The sequence below is a fragment of the Leucopleurus acutus genome (genome assembly GCF_964270905.1).
Source record: "Leucopleurus acutus genome assembly, chromosome: 2".
Classification (NCBI taxonomy): Eukaryota; Metazoa; Chordata; class Mammalia; order Artiodactyla; family Delphinidae; genus Leucopleurus; species Leucopleurus acutus.
The window spans coordinates 112,866,674-112,883,796 of record NC_139143.1 but is presented as its reverse complement, the minus strand read 5'-3'; the positions used below and the strand labels follow the sequence as shown (position 1 = coordinate 112,883,796).

The 17,123-nt window shown below is 42.9% G+C and overlaps 1 protein-coding gene across 8 annotated transcripts in view; it reads right to left on the bottom strand.

Moving 5' to 3' along the window:
* The window catches only part of TGFBR3 (transforming growth factor beta receptor 3), a 204,820-nt gene that overhangs the window by 34,565 nt on the left and 153,132 nt on the right, over nt 1–17,123 (bottom strand). For 5 of the 8 annotated variants that reach the window (XM_082833124.1, XM_082833127.1, XM_082833128.1 and 2 more), the window contains exons 6-10: nt 12,723–12,891; nt 10,295–10,442; nt 4,460–4,649; nt 2,149–2,486; nt 1,569–1,721 (exon numbers count right to left, since the gene is read on the bottom strand). In XM_082833124.1, coding sequence (XP_082689250.1) covers nt 1,569–1,721; nt 2,149–2,486; nt 4,460–4,649; nt 10,295–10,442; nt 12,723–12,891 — 998 coding nt within the window. The remainder of the gene's footprint in view (nt 1–1,568; nt 1,722–2,148; nt 2,487–4,459; nt 4,650–10,294; nt 10,443–12,722; nt 12,892–17,123) is intronic. The other 3 variants (XM_082833126.1, XM_082833129.1, XM_082833131.1) reach the window with 1 other exon arrangement.

The window sequence follows — 17,123 nt, the reverse complement described above, 5'->3', positions numbered from 1 at the left end:
AATGAAGGAAAACTGCCTCTCTATCCTTTACCAGGCCCTCAAAAGAAAGTACTGATACAACTGAAGTAAGTTAGGTTATGACTTACCCCATCATAATTTAAAAAAAAAAAAGAAAGGATGAATATACCTTTCTCTCCTGAGGCAGATGGCACGTTTTTTTTACTTAACAGACTGATTACCATGGCCTCTTATTGGCATTAATTTAGATAAAAGTTTAAAATTCCAAAATCAAGTATACCAGTAATATATGACATTCATTACATCTGGAAAAATTGGATAACTGCAAGAAAATTAGTGTTGGAATTGGCAGAAGAGGGTTCATCATAGAAGTCAAAGGTTAATAAATGATTTCAGTAACAAAGGGAGAGTAACTGCCACTACCTAGAGTTGGGGGAAGATTAGTGGACGAGAGGTCCGGAAGCTGGATTCGGTCCTGGCTCTACTGTTAACTAGTCTCTCAAATCCAAGCAAGTCTCTTAACTCCCTGGAGTTCCATTTCCTCACCTGTGAAATGAGGACGTTGAATGAGATCAGCTTAGGGCTCTTTCCAGCTCAAACATTCTAAGATTGTCTGAGGAACGATAACCTTGGCTCACAGGACAGTCAGTCACCACATGAGCCACCCTGACCAGAGAGCCAGTCTCTTCTCTGGCTAGGTTGAGCCTCTCTGTTGACTGGCAGTGGAATAAACAGAGGAGTCGGGGTCTCCCCATGCCAAGCCAAAGCTGGGGTAGGCGCTGAGTGCAGACACACACACCATGTCCAAGCTATTTCTACCATCCAAAGTACAACTCAAATTGCAAAATTATCACTTTAAAGTCCTTTTGAAATTTCATGTTCAAATTCTTTCAACATTCACTGTTAAGTGTCCATCTCTATAAGAACAGATTTAGATGAATCTGTTCTGACAAGATTCTGACAAGAATCATGTCTGGAAAGTGAAGGGTAGCTATTGCAATGGATTATCATTGGGGGAATCTGTGGAATCTCTCTCAGGGTAACTTCAAAAATGGAAGATTTTCTTCAATTTAGGGTCTTTCTTAGAGATGGAGAGAGATTTAACACTTTCTTGAATGACCTTTTCAGACTTCTCTCTTCTGGTTCTTTTGTTCATGAGGGAGGGAGAAGTTCTCCTACTTCTAGACAAGACTCAGATGAGGCCAGAGAGACCACGGCTCTGGTTAGCTCAGTTGTATGGAGGTGCTCACTCATAGCCCAAGGGCTTGGATTTTATCTTTCTGTGGACCAGGCCATCCGAGCCTGCAGCTTAGCCAGAAAAAAGTCATAATCACCTTGCCAGTGAAACTCTGCCAAGAGGAGATGGAAGGAAGGGTGGGAAAGATCACCACAAATGCTCCAGCCGAGAAAACAGGGCCTCCCAACGCCCACAGACTCACCAACAAAACAAATAAAAGAGTTCGGGGTCATACTACATCCCATTTTGTTGAGAACTGACACTTGGCTTTGTTCAGACCCTCCTCATTTTCCTAGAAGTCTTAAGACTAATTTTAAGGTAACACCCAGCAAGTCTCTGACAAAGGGAAAGCTTTGTACTGGAGAACACTCACGGAGTTGTAGTAAACCACACCGTAAGGGACTGATCGCCGGTGCCGAGTCCCACAGCCATTCAGGGGAGACTCCAAAATGAAGTGGGTGCCATTCATCTTGGCCTTGCATGTGGGATCCAACAGGGTGAGCTCCATCCCGGAGTAGCCTCTGGCCTGAAACAACAACGACCGAAGACATAAAGGGGGGCCCACAGGCCATTCTACAGCGTGCAGTTAACACATTTTGCCTGGTCTTCCAAGTTGCAAGTCCAGGCCTTCCAAGTGGCTGGAGGCCTGCACTTCCCCTCCCCCCTTACCTCCTTTCAGCCTACCATCTCTCAACAGCCCCAGAATTGTGTTTGTTGGCCTTGGAAATTCAATAGCAAAATATTGACACACAAGGATCTGGAACCCCCCTCACTGAGAACAACAGGAACCGGGTGAGAATCACAGCCAAGGGGAAGTGAGCCCATCCAACTGAGAAAACAGTGTCAAATCTCTGGAGTTCAAAAGTGAAAGAGCTGGAAATAACCAACACAGGCTGAGGCAAGATGGGGAGGGAGGTAGCCTTCCCTTCTCTCCTTTAAGAAACTGCACCCACCTGAAACGAATCCTTTTCTATAGCCACAGTCATCTTTTCATTGTCACATTTGACTGACAGGGCAACATCCATGCTCCCCTGCACCTCCTCGGCCTCTCTGGGACCAGGAAACAGTCGTATGCTGGGGATGACAGGGTCCTTTGGCCGAGGGATCCCATCTTCTCCCCCTTCCTTCCAGCCTCTCCTGGAGATATCGGGGAAGGGAAAGGGGAAACCTCCGTTTTGGCCTCCCCTTCCCCGGATGCGGGGGTTGTCCAGGGCAGGCAGGTTGCCAGGGTCCAGCAGGATCCGTAGCTCAGGAGGGATGGTATGGACTTCCTCATCTCTCATCTCCTCTGCTGGTAAGAGAAGAAGGCAAAACATCATCAGTGTTTGCTGCCAGGCCACAATCATATCATTAGAGGCAAGAACAGGAGAAATTAGCAAAGAATGGGCATGTGTAAAATTACTCTTAACAAGCAATGTATAAAAGCGATGAGGAGCCTGGAAGCCTGAATTCTAGTGCTGATGTTCTTTCTAACTGGTTGAATGGCTTTGGGTAAGTGGCCTACCTCTCTGTGCCTCAGTTTCCCAATTTTTAAAATTAAGAGGTTGGATTAGATCAGTGGTTCTCAACTTTGGCTGCACATTAAAATCACTGTGGGAGCTTAAAAAAGAAAATCCCTAAGCTCAGGCTGCATCCCAGGCCACTTAAAAACTGAACTCTCTTCAAATCATTATGTTTTAAAGCTCCCCATGTGATTCCAATGTGGAGCCAAGATTAAGAACCACTGGATTAGATGATTTCTAAGGCCCTTCAAGCTATACAAATCTACTATTTGAATAAGTTATGTGGGACAATATTATTCCATCAAATGCCAATGAAATAGTTTCCTTGAATCTAGAGATTCTTTAGAACAGTTTCTCTAAAGATTTCTTGAAACAGTATTGGTATTTTGAAATGATTTTGCTACCTCCTTTTTTTTTTTTTTTTTTTTTGCGGTACGCGGGCCTCTCACTGTTGTGGCCTCTCCCGTTGCGGAGCACAGGCTCCGAATGCGCAGGCTCCGCATGCGCAGGCTCAGCGGCCATGGCTCACGGGCCCAGCCGCTCCGCGGCACGTGGGATCCTCCTGGACCGGGGCACGAACCCGCGTCCCCTGCATCGGCAGGCGGACTCCCAACCACTGCGCCACCAGGGAAGCCCTGCTACCTCCTTTTTGAGCGCTAAATTCTAACACGTATCTGGGTACCCTGGCCTTTTAGAACCTAGTCCCAGAGGAAGAAAGAAAAAGCTGCTTAGGCACAGTTATTCCTTCAAAGGGAGAGACATATTTCCATACAATCCATACTCATTATTCCGTCATATTTTCAACAATTTAAAGAAAAAAATTTTTTCCCAGTATTCTCTACATCTACTATCCAAAGCCAACCGACGTATGCTTGAGGTCAATCCATCTCTGTGGGAGTTGGGAATAAGGATGACAGTGGATGTTGGCTCTCCTTAGATACTATTTTTTTGAAAAGGATGGCACAGTTGTATGGGTCCAAAAGAAGCCAGAGGTTTGGAGGTTTTTAATTTGTACTTTGATTTAAAAAAACCCCTTCACAACCACCCTTCGAGGTGGGCCTATTGTTTCCCTCATATGACTGAGAAGGAATCTGAGGTTCAGAGGTTAAGCAACTTCCAAACAGTGAACAAATGGCAGGGCTGGGACTTGAACCTGTACTCCTAACCTTCATTCTACCGGCACTGCACTCAGTAGTGGTACTGTGTGGTAAGCAAGAGGTCTGGGGATCAGAAAACCTGGGTTTCAAGTCTTATTACCCATCAGATTCTGGAGAACCTTAAGAACTTGTTAAGCCTCTGCTTTCTCCTCCATCAAAGTGGGATAATAACTCCTGCATTCCCTCTGGATGAGTATGAGAAAGCACGAGTACTCATGACTATTTTCCTATAAGATCCAGCCTGAACTAAGACTTCTCTCCTGCAGGCCCAGCCCCTCCGTGTATCAGCCAAAAGTGATCATTAGGTACCTCTGAGAAAAGAACCCAGGATAATTTATCCTTAATATAAGCACAGCGAAAGTGATCTATAACTAAGTTTTCCAACACGCAATCAACTCTGTTACAAAAAAATCTATATTAAAGATAATTTCCCCAAAATAATCTAGCACAATTCTATATAACTTTAAGCTTTATAGTGAAAAGTAGTGAATGAATCATTAAAATTTGCAACAGAAAAACAGCACCATATAAGCTGAAATGAGAGTTCCTCATTGGAAAACTCATTTGGGGGATATTTTTTATACAAAAAAAGAAATCATACTTACCATTGTTTTCAAGCCGAAGATGAAATCTATTAGCCACAGGAGCCACTGTGTATGATGTTACTGGACTACAGCCATTGTCCAAAGCCCACTTGACCAGACTCTCTTGGGTTGAAGGAATGTCATCTCTTATTGATTTGGTCATTATCATGGATCTTTCGCTTTCCTTCCCAAAGCCAATACTGTTAGGAGCCTGAAGACAATAGTAAAATTTCACTCATGAGTGTATGAAATTAAACAGTGCCTTAATATCTGAAACAAATAGATTCTCTATTGTGTATGAAAGAACTATTTACTCTTTTGATCCCTACTCTCCTTGGGCTGAGAATACTGATGTGAAAATCCGTTAACAGCAGATTAAGAAACTCATGCTGACTGGTTATACCATTTGGGTTGCTTATGTTGATACAAATGGCATAATCATTTTTGTCATTGGTTGATAAACTAATTATCATAAGCATACCTAGTATGTCACTACAGAGCTAATGTTTAAATTTTATTAACACACACACCAAATATGATACCAAACTTTTCCTTATTTTTATTTAAAATTATATATAAAGTATACAGGTGTACATGTTATATTTTCCCCAAATCCTATACCCTAGAGTTAAATGAAAGCAGGCACAACTTAGTTACTTCACTGTGGAGACTATCCCACCTTTGTAAACTACTGAATTCCACACGGTCAAACAGTCAATGTTCATACTTCATTTATAATTTATGATCAATTTAGGAAGCCTGTAACTGTATACATCTGCCAATTCTATCAACAGAATATGCTCAGATTTTATGGTTTAAAATATTAATTAATTAAGTTACCATCCCTCTAAGTACATATATATATACATATATATATATACACATATATATTTTAAACATCTTTATTGGAGTATAATTGCTTCACAATGTTGTGTTAGTTTCTGCTTTATAACAAAGTGAATCAGCTATACTTATACATGTATCCCCATATCTCCATCCTCTTGCGTCTCCCTCCCACCCTCCCTATCCCACCCCTCTAGGTGGTCACAAAACACCGAGCTGATCTCCCTGTGCTATGTGGCTGCTTCTCACTAGCTATCTATCTTACATTTGGTAGTGTATATATGTCCATGCCACTCTCTCACTTCATCCCAGCTTACCCATCCCCCCATCCCGTGTCCTCAAGTCAATTCTCTACATCTGTGTCTTTATTCCTGTCCTGTCCCTAGGTTCTTCATAACCTTTTTTAGATTCCATATATATGTGTTAGCATATGATATTTGTTTTTCTCTTTCTGACTTACTTCACTCTGTATGACAGACTCTAGGTCCATCCACCTCACTACAAATAACTCAATTTCATTTCTTTTTATGGCTGAGTAATATTCCATTGTGTATAGTACCAATATTTTTATCCGGCAGTACAAGTAACTGTTAAAATTAACTTTCACTTGGTAATCAGTTACAAACTTAAAACTGAATGACAGAAATCTTTCCAGGAAAGGATATAAAAGGACTCTGAGTAACAAGGACATGGAAGGTAAATTTCACATCACCTTCTGATCCTACAGCAGTGATCTTCTCAGACGGTGAGGGAGCTGAATGCTGCAGGGGGCACCCCAAAGGGAAGTCACCACATTTTCAACAACTGCTCCAACAGGGCTGGAAGGCCCTTCCAGCAGGCAGATTATGCCATCTCATGCCATATAAAAATCACTTTAATTTCCATGCCCAATTATTTTCTTCTGCATACATGCAGCATTTTTCCTAAATTCCCCATTTGTTTCCCATTCTGTTTGCCCCTAACATGACTAAATATTAATCCTTTCCCACTGTAAAACCATAGAAGATTCACAGCCTCTAAGTTCTCTTGGCCTCTCTGGTTGTGAGATATTGGCTGAGGACACACATTTTCAATTCAAAGCTTAAAGGATCTCACCCAGTATATTCTTCTACTACCCAAAGTGCTTATCTGAGGAAAAACTGCCAGACTGGCCAGTCACAGTGATGCATGCAAGGGACCACAGAGAGCTTTAACCAAGTTCTGTAGCCATTTGCAAAAAAACCCCTCAGTTTCACAGGTTTGGATTATTCTATTCTTACTGGGATTCAGAGAAAACTCCTTCAGAGAAAATTCCTTAGGGAAAGGGAAAGAAGAAACGAAGGGAGAGAGGGAGAGAGGGAGGAAGGAAGGAAAGAAGGAAACTAAAATGAAGTAAAGAAGGATCCAATTTGTTCTTAGAACTTCTTATTCACTGAGTCAATAGCATTTTCTTCAGCACAGCTTCTTCCAGCCTTTCAAGGTAGCCTGTTGTTTTGACTGGCTGGAGTTGCAACATTGGCCTAAACAATACCGCTTGGCCTCATCTGCACTAGTCTTTCATGTTGTTGGACAGCTGAGAAAATACTGTATTTCCAGAATACTATCATCATAACTGCCACCTATCCTTTTTGTAACAATATGGAATGACTTGTTTACACCTTTCCACATTAACTCTAGGAGCTGTCAGTACAACTCATACTCATGACACCTCGTGACTTACAAGGCTAGAAATCTACCTACGCATTTGTAAAGCAGCAAGGTTTGGGACAATGGCAGGCAAGTTGGTTCCTGGCAATGAGTGAATTCCTCATCCTGTATTTCTGGGAGTCCCCAGGCTTTTCCAAGGCCTCAGTATAGCTACTTCCTATGGGAGTGTTCAAGGAGGTCTCAAATACCACCGCCATTTCCCACTCGTATCTTCACAAAGGACGATGAGCCAAGTAGAGTCTGAGTGGCTTCCCCTCTCTCCCACCACCCAACACACCTGCATCAAAACTGCTGATGTCTGGGAGGGGGCATCTGGGGGACAGGTTAGGCAGAGAGTTGTGCATATTCCCACTGGGATTAAAAAATGTCTTTTCTAAGAATAAACTCACTATTTCCAAACTTGAAGCCCTGAGGCCATATGAAATAATACAACAGGAAATTTCTAACAAGTTATCTCCATCTATTCTTTTATGTGTTGGAGGTTCTTCCAAAATGTGATTATGCATGGTCCATAAGGGCCCTGAATTAAAAGCCAGAGCTGGGCATGGCGATGTAATGTGGACACTTGTAGTAGTCCCATCTGGCTCCAGCACACAACCCTTTGTGTCTCTTAGGACCATCCTGTCTTTTGGAGGGTGCATTCTACCCAGGTCCCATTCCTGACACACATATACACACACGCGCGCGCCTATGTTTTGTTTTGGTTTGGTTTTTTAATTGGGGTATAGTTGCTTTACGATGTTGTGTTAGTTTCTGCTGTACAACGAAGTGAATCAGCTACATGTATACATATATCCTCTCCCTCTTGGATCTCCCTCCCACCCCCCCATCCCACCCATATAGGTCATCACAGAGCACCGAGCTGAGCACCCTGTGCTGTACAGCAGGTTCCCACTAGCATCTGTTTCACACATGGCAGCGCACATACGTCAGTCCCAATCTCGCAATTCACCCCACCCCACCCCCGCCCGGTGTCCACACATCCGTTCTCTATGTCTGCGCGCTCTTCTTTAAATTTACCCCATCAAGTTCCACACAATTCTTTTAGTGGACATTTGTCCTCGTCTTCACTTTGTTAATTGCTCCTACAGACAAACTTTTAAAGAGTTGTTAATAGAAGGAAGATGAACCCCCCTTTTTATGGCAGGCACTGTGCTAAGAGCTTTACATGTGTTATTTAATTCTCCTCCAAAATATAAGGACTGGGCATTACTATTCCTTTCTAGAGAAGGGGAACCTGAGGCTCACAGACGCTAAGTAGTACATGTAGCTGTGAACTCACCATGTGCAGGCAGTATGCTGAGTGCTTTAGATGAAATACCCAGGACACACTTAACAAATATTTGTTGAATGAATGAATGGACTCTGCTAAACCTCACAAGAACTCTCTAGGTGAGTATTATCATCGTACCCATTTCACAGGAAAGGAAACAGACCCAGAATTTAATGAGACTGCCCAGTATCAACTGGGAGTAATGGCAATTGGAAATGGGATTTGAATCCAGCCCTTTCTGGCCCCAAAGCCAGGATTCTTTCCACTCCACCCTTTTATTAGCAGCCTTTTATTAGCAGGTAACTATTCCTCCCAGCACAGTCAGAATTCACATCTGAGACAGCAGTTAAGAAATCACAAAGCATGAAACTGGTTGGGAGAATAAAAAAGAACACCATGAAACATTACCTAATTGTTTAGCAATGTTGTCATGCATTGTCCAAAATTGGCCTGGAACAGGAGTACGGCCAAGGAGAGCAATATAAACAGATCTTGCACTGGGATGAGCAATCTCATTTCTAGCCTTTCTGATTCATATGAGAAGTGGGGATGTTCAAAGTGAACTCCAGGACGGCCATGGACCAGGCACACATACTCAGGGAGAGAAAGAGCCATTGAAGGGTCAGGGCCAAAAGAACATTTACACAAGAACTCCAGCAGGGAATTAAAATGTACCGTATGTTTTTGCCTTTCAAAGCATGATTCCCTTTCCTGTTTTTGTTATTCTGAAATTAAAAACATTTGGTTGGTGTGCCAGGCAGCAAAGGCCGCAGACACCCCTGGTCACCAACACCCCTCAGGCCATGCCAGGGAAGACAATCAAAACAGCTCTGACTTCAGAAAATCACTGCTGGGCTCTGTGCTCAATACCAAATTAATGTATCACCATTACACATGACGGCTCACTGGGATCCTCTCAAAGTTAAAAAAAAAAACAACAACAACAACAACCCCACAGGAACCAGAAATGATTACTTTAAAATTACGATGTGTGTGCTCATGGCTTTGCCCGATGCCCCTGGCAAATGCTTGTACATGCCGCTGCCCAGGGGACCGTTGGCTCTGTCACTGCATTATCACACGGAAGGTGCCATGAGTGAATAATACCAACGCCAAAGGTATCCCTCTCCCCAAATAGTGAAAACGTAAAACCCACTCCAGTTGATTCAATGCAGGTACTGAAAGAGGAATTGGCCACGGTTTTTATAAAAGAAAATGCACAAAAATTTGAGCCCACGAAAGAGATGCTAAAGAGGTGATTATCTTCTTAAAAATGAGGAGGGGCAATTCTTCTTTAACTTTCAATATAATTTGCTCCAATATTCTGTCAAATAGTTATCTCCCTAAAGACTTGAAAAAGATTTATTTTACCAAATTTCAACATTCATCTTTTCAGGAAACTAGCTACTGTTTGCCTGTCATGCCACCCAGCTAAACTTCTTAAGTATATTTCCTTCATGAAATATAATGCTTAGGGAACAGGCTGGGGGATGCTTTTCCAGCATCATCTCACTAACCTCTCCATGGCTATAATGCTTTTATCAGTGTTTCACCCTTAGAAGCAAGCAAAAAAGACATGCCAATACCAAGTATTTATCTCAAAAAGAAAAATGGGCTGGAGTCAGCTGATTTCCCACAGCTTCCTTCAGTACCCAACCCCAAAGTGAGAGCTGAAATTTAGGACCATGACACTGAGGCCCCTACAGGGCTCTCAGCCATGAAAGGCTTGTGTTCATTATTTTATACTTACTAAGTCTGGGAAGCACACTAATACATTGCAGGAATTTCACAAATGAGGCAAGTGGGGTCCAGAGAGGTTAAGGAGCTTGCCCAAGGTCAGAGTTTGTAAATGGCAGAGTCTGAACTTAAATCTGGGTCTGTACTGACCCCAAAGACCATGTTTTTAACTCCCACCCCGCCCGCCCTTGTCAGGAGAAGCCAAGGAGCAGCCTCTTTTATAAAGTGAAAAATAACAGAGAGAAACTTCACAAAAATACAAACACAGCTTAAATTACCACCATTCATCAAAACAAAGAAACGCTTAACTAACTTACTATAACTTTCAGGTTTCCCTTAATATCAAAAGATTTGATCACCCAGTTGACAGACTTTTTGCACTTCAAGATCAGGATGAGATCTTTGACCACCTCAGGATCCTTCCGAGAAGGTCTTATGTCAATTATGATATCCACCTGGAAAGCACTGTGAATGGAAAACAAAGGCAGAGTTAGGACCCAAATGCCAGAAAGTTGCAACTATCTTCCCCTCTTCCAAGTCTTCATGTTTCCAGCGTCTGGCCAGTTGATTAAAAAGCTGGAGTTGATCCCAGGCAAATGACATGTGCAAAACAGATTGTTAGTGCACACATAACAAAATGGTTTTACATAACAATAGAAAAATATGCCTGTGGACAATTAGCCACTAAACTTTTTCTCTTTGTTGAAAATAGAAAAAAAAGGTGGTTACTTAATGCAGCCACTTTTTTTGTTTTTGTTTTTAACATCTTCATTGGAGTATAATTGCTTTACAGTGGTGTGTTAGTTTCTGCTGTATAACAAAGTGAATCAGCTATACGTATACATAGATCCCCATATCCCCTCCCTCTTGTGTCTCCCTCCCACCCTCCCTATCCACCCCTCCAGGTGGACGCAAAGCAGAGCTGATCTCTCTGTGATCTCCCTGTATGATGCGGCAGCCACTGTTTGAAATGGACGTGAACAAACCCGGAGAGTTTACTTCTGAAGCAGAACTGCTGCTTTTTCAGCCTCCAGCACCTTTGATGTGTAGCATTCTAAACTGCTATATGCTCAAAATCCTTCAGAGCAGTAGTGGGCGGCAGTTTGGTGAGTGGGATGACAGGGTGGATGGAAGAGGGAGGCAGTAAAGCAGTGAGGAAGCTTCAGAATAAAATAAGAGGCAGAAGGCTAGAGAATTTCTTGACTTATATAAGGTGTGCTTAAGCCATTAACATTTGTCACAAAATCATATCTGCATTTACTTTCCCAAACTTCTGGATATACAGTTATTAAAATAAAAAAACAGATGGTCAACCAAGTGATTACTGGAAAATTAATGAATACAATCCAAACTTCTAAGAATCCAGTATAAAAGAGAATTTTTACCAAACAATAACATCTCTGTCATTCTGGATTTAGGGGAAAGTCTTTATTTCCATCTTGGTTTTACACACTTGTAAACCGTAAAATGAATGATATACAGTACTCAAATGAAGCCTCAGGCTTATATCTAAGCACATATGCCAGATCGCTTCTATTCCCATTCCCTTTTAATTTTCCACAAATTCTTTACATGGAACAGAATTCCATTTCCAACCCTACCAAAACCGATTGGTAGTTTAATCACTTTTGAAATCAAAGTTTCATTAGAATTTTAACTGTGAAATCCTTCTATAATATAAATTTACATTTTAACTCACTAGTCCCCATGAAATGCAGGTGAAAGTGGGAGAAAGGCCTACACTCTCCCTTTTCTTTCTTTCTTTCTTAAATTCCACAATCATTCTTGATAGAGTTAAATTTCCAGTCCTGGGGCAGGACGGTGGGGGTGAGAGAGAGAGAGGTAAGTGGTATCTAATGGCTCTTTGGTGTGTCACCATGAAGGGCCACTCCTCTGATACACACACACACACACACACACACACACATTCACACACAGATTTAAACAGTTATGAGTGCAAAAGTGCTCTGAGGACACTATAAACAGGAATCTGTTAAAAAACATAATATTAAAAAAAACCACATAATATTGTCAAAATAATAATTATGTCAACAAGGCACATTTTGTAATTTTCTTAACAGGGATAACCTCAGTCAAAGGAGATAATAATGGAGTAAGAGTGACTATTCTATAACTAGTACAGTCCACCCTCTGTATCTGCAGGTTCCACATCTGAGGATTCAACCAACCACGGATGGAAAATATTGGGAAAAAAAAAAAATTCCAGGAAGTTCCAGAAAGTAAAACTTGAATTTGCCACATGCAGGCAACTATTTACATTGTATTTACAACTATTTACATATTGTATTAGGTATGATAAGTAATCTAGAGACGATTTAAAGTATACAGGAGAATGTGCGCAGGTTATATGCAAATACTATGCCATTTTATATAAAGGACTTGAGCATCTATGGGTTTTGGTATCCGAGGGAGATCTGAAACCAACCTCCCGCAGACACCAATGGACAACTATACCAAGAAGTTCAAATTGGGCTTCAGAACTCATCTGGGATATATGGGATCTAGAGACAGATGCAGAAAATAAAATATGACACTGGTACCTTTACTCCCTTCTTCAAAGCTTCTGTGAATCTCACCCAAAGCATCAGTGGCTTCCTCCCCCTCATACGAGGGAGGGCTAAGCCTCTCCCTGTCTCAAGTCAGAATCATATCAAGTCATATCAGATCTTTGTTTTCATCTCTTAGTTCAGAAAACACACACAACACACACACACTCACACTCACCTGTAGGGGTTAGAGTTGGGGGTGATTAACTCAATGATGTGTACTTCCTTATCTCGGGGCTGGCTGGATATCACACACCCTTCTGCAGCTTTGGGCTGAAGGTACCCGGCAAGGTAATTGAGGGAGAGAAAATTCTTCCCTATGTTGCATGTGGGAGGGAACACTTGATCTGAAAGTAAAAAAACACATTGAACTACATGGTAACCAGACTCAAAGGAGAGAAGATAACAGTGACACTGGGCAAGTGCAGGACACAGGAAATCACAAGCTTGTGTCCTGAAATGCTTCCTCTATGGTCACCAGTGGCCTCCTACTGACCAACTTTAGTGGCTTCTTTTGGTCTAAATTCTCTCCTTTCCTGTTCTCTTTGATTCTGCTTTGTCCTCACCCATTTCCTCTGACCTATCTTTCAGCCTCTCACTAGTTCCTCGTCTGCTCATCCTTTAAACACCAGTGGTCCTCAATCTTTGGTGCATATCAGAATCCACCTGTTTGGACCCCACCCCAGAGAGTCTGATTCAGAAGATCTAGGTGGGACCTAGGAAGCTTTCTTTTTGAAAAGCTCCATAGTTAATCCTGATATAAACCAAGACTAAGAATCTCAGTTCCTTCCTCAACTCTCTTTTTATTTTGTTTTCTTCCTAGATGATCTCAATCACTCCCACGGCTTCAATTTATACCTAGATCATGACTCCTGAGCTGCAGACCTGCATTGTCATCTGCCTACCAAACAGCTTCCACCCAAAAATCCAATAGATATTTTAGTCAGCGTACTCAACACTGAATCCAATGACCTATCCTATCCCCAAACATGCTCCTCTTTGGATATTTGCTACTTCAATTAATAGAAGAACCAGCAACCTAACTAATTCTCTGGCGCACGGTGTAGAATTAATCATTCCTTCATATTTATCCCTCAAAGCAATTTATACTCTAAAAGCTGAAGGTAACAGTTTGAGGGAAACAGTGAGGGCAGACCTCTACTCTTTCCCATAATCCTGACACAGACAGCGAATGTTTACATGGCACTTTACAGTTTATAAGGTGCTTTCATAAACATTATCTGATTGTGCTGAGGGCTGTTCATCACCTCCACCAGGGAAAGTGATGCAATTACTAACAGTCTGAAGATACTCCCCCAACGGCACATGATGCTTACACAGCACCATGGCTGATGGGATTTCCATTTAGTGGTTTAAATGTTTAAACAGCACTTGAAACTGCTGGCAGTGTGACAGCTGGGACCAGTGTCAAGGAAGTTCTAGGTGTAGCAAGCTTTATTCAGAAGGGGTAATTAATCAGAGCCCTGGCACTCTAATGAAACAGACTTCTGCCTTTTTCATTTAATGGACAGCATGCCAGGGTTCAGATTCATATGCAAGTCTCACTTAGGAGTGAGGAATCAGCCCGGGAGTTCCCAAGATTGGGTTGACAGTGCCCTCCCCTGCCTGCCCAACTGTGCAACCTCCCCTCCACTGAAGCTCACAACATACATTGTGGCATCCTGGCTCCGTGCACCATGGCACCCCCAGTGCCACCCCTAGAACAGAGGGGACCAGAGGAGTTCACGAGGCCCCTGCTTGGAGGCTCGCGTCAAGAAAGTGTTGGCTCTGCATTCTGTATTCTTCCCTAAAGACCCCCTCAGAGAGAAGAGGCCAGGGCTCTGCCGACTCGGGCCGCCGGAGCAGCCTCCCCTCCACATCTGCTGAGGGTTTTGCCAGACGAGCAGATGAGGAACGCACACCCTGCAGCTGCAGCCCTGCGGATGCCTCCCCCAGATCACAGGACAGAAGATGATATTGGGGTGGCAAGGCTGAAACTTAATCAAGAATCAGAGGGTGGATGTATGGGCCCGGGACAGGTCAGTCTGGAACTCAAGAGACTAGGACCCTCCTGGGACTCTGGCCCGTATACCCAGTTCATAGGTGTGCCTGGGGTGCATCTGGCACATAATAGAGTAGGCACATGGCATAGGTTTCCTGAATTAACAATGGTGTGAGATTTGAGACAAATAACAAAACACTCACCCACACTGTGACCCTCCAAAGCCACCAGGAAAGCTTTAATTGTTTAAAAGTTGATGTTGTTAAGGGCTTAAGTCCCAGTTGCCATTGTCACTAAGGTGAATAAGCTGATCACTTTTTGTTGTGCGTGCATGCATGTGTGTGGTTTTTTTCTCCCCCCAAATGACCTTCCGCATGCCTGGCATCAAAACTTACACCAACTGCCAAGCAGAAAGGAAACCACAAAGGGGAATCCCCGGGTAGAAACCTGGCAAGTTTGGGGGAGGGGGGAAGTCACATGCTTATTTGTATTTTAGGAAAGGATTGACAAACCACTTTGAGAGCTAGAATAATATACTCTAAGAACCTGGGAGGTAATGTAAACACCTCATGCTGCCGTTATAGAAACTGAGGCTCCGGTGGTAGGTAAATCAGAGCGTTGCTTGAAGCCTCACAGGTAATGAGACCAGCTGGGATAAGAACCGGAAGCCCTCAGTTCTTCCACTCTAAGCATATAGGTTAGAGCAGTAGTTCTCAAACGTTAGCAAGCAACAGAATCACCTAGAGTGCTTGCTAAAACACAGATGGCTGGACCCCAGGGTTTTCAATTCACTTGGTCTGGGGTGGGCCCAAGAACCAGCATTTCTATAAGTTCCCAGGTGATAAGGATGCTGCTGGGGTGGGGACCACACTTTGAGAACCACTGGGGAAAGAACAAGAGGAGGCTCATGGCCTAGGATTCCCGACTCAGTTGAGACAGGTCAGGTTCTGGGAAACCAGTGGATGAGGTTTGTTCAGCAGAGTCCAATCCATGGTGATAGACAACATCGCCTGTGGTCCACCAACCTAACCAAGGACCCTCACTCTCCCAGCTGCTCCTCTCCATGGTATGGGCCAGTGACTTATACCCAACTGGTGGCTGCAGTCAAGTTTCAGGGGCTCCAAAGGTGTCGCCAAGGAGTTAAACAGTTTTTACTGGGTGGGACACCAGGTCCTTAAAGTTCTTCCCTGATCCAGTGTGCAGCCTTGGGGAAGTCATGGAACCCCTCACTCCTGTACACAGAAGCACATGCACCAGAAAGAGAAAGGAGCCCAACATTCCACATGTTACCATAACACGTATTCTTATGCTAACATATTCCAGGGGGGTAATCAATATTCAATCAATATGCACCAGAATTCTGCTTCAGAAATAGAGACTGTTGGTCAGGGCTTAGAACCTTTATTACAAGAGACTTTTTGTTTTGTCCCAATAGGACTTGACCTCTATGCTTAGCTGCCTGAATACCATGAGAGTTTAGTAACAAACTTCAACTTTTTGAACCCAGTTCTCATCTAAAACTCTTCCTCCCTCTACTCAACTAAACAAGTCTGCCCATCCAGGTAACCTACTTTCACGTTTAGGTTACGCTTATTTGGCTAAGACTTAAAATGCAGCATCAGGAAATAAGCATTAGACTCAAAGGTCAGGAAACCTGAGTTTGAGTTCTAGTTTTGTCACTTGCTAGTAATGTGGATATGAGCAAGTTAGGTTGACCCTCTACCAACCCCTCTGCAAAATGGTGGAAATAACGGTTTTCTCCTAGGATTACTGGCAGGGTTAAGTGGGGTGCATGTGAAGGCACCTGATATGGCCTCTGCACAGAGCACACACTCAACTTCAGTGTCCACCTCTTCCTGCATCTATATTAAACATCCCAGATCCAAAAAAGGGCTGGGAACTAGCATTCAATAATTCACTTGTGCTGCCACGCTGCCTGTGGAAGAGGTGACAACTGCTGTAGGTTTCAAAAGAAAGCAGATGGACCCTGAGGACCTGAAATGCCATTTTCACACAATCACCTGACTGTAACAAGGACCCATTCACAAGAGTTGTTATTTCCAGTAACTTATTCGGGAGCTCCTCAACTAAAAATAATGATAAAAAAGTTATTTAAGAAATAATATGCTTTCAAAGCTGAGTCACCAGATATTTATATCCCTCTGCAAGCCAAGGAAATTAAAATGGGCAATTTCTTATCAAGGCTAAACAGTTCCTTTCTCCAATAATTTGTCCTTGTAACAGGCATTAGTATTAAAAAATATTTTCAAACACTTTTCCTCTGCTATTGTCCAAAACTTAACTGATGTCTCGAGGCCATAAAGCTGACATTGGCTTCAAATGTCTACAGAATTATAAGTGGGAGGAAGCTCTAACTGTTGACCCATCCTGCTAACTCTTCGTGCATTCCATCAGGTATTCCCTCCTTTCCCACACCTCAGCTTCTAGGCCTCCACTCACTTCTTCTGACTTCTGTGCATGGGTGTCTTCTAAATTCTGCACAACCACCTTCTCCTCTCTCAACCAGGCTACTCCCCACTTCTCCCCCATTACCGGGTCTGTTTCCTCAGAAGGAAA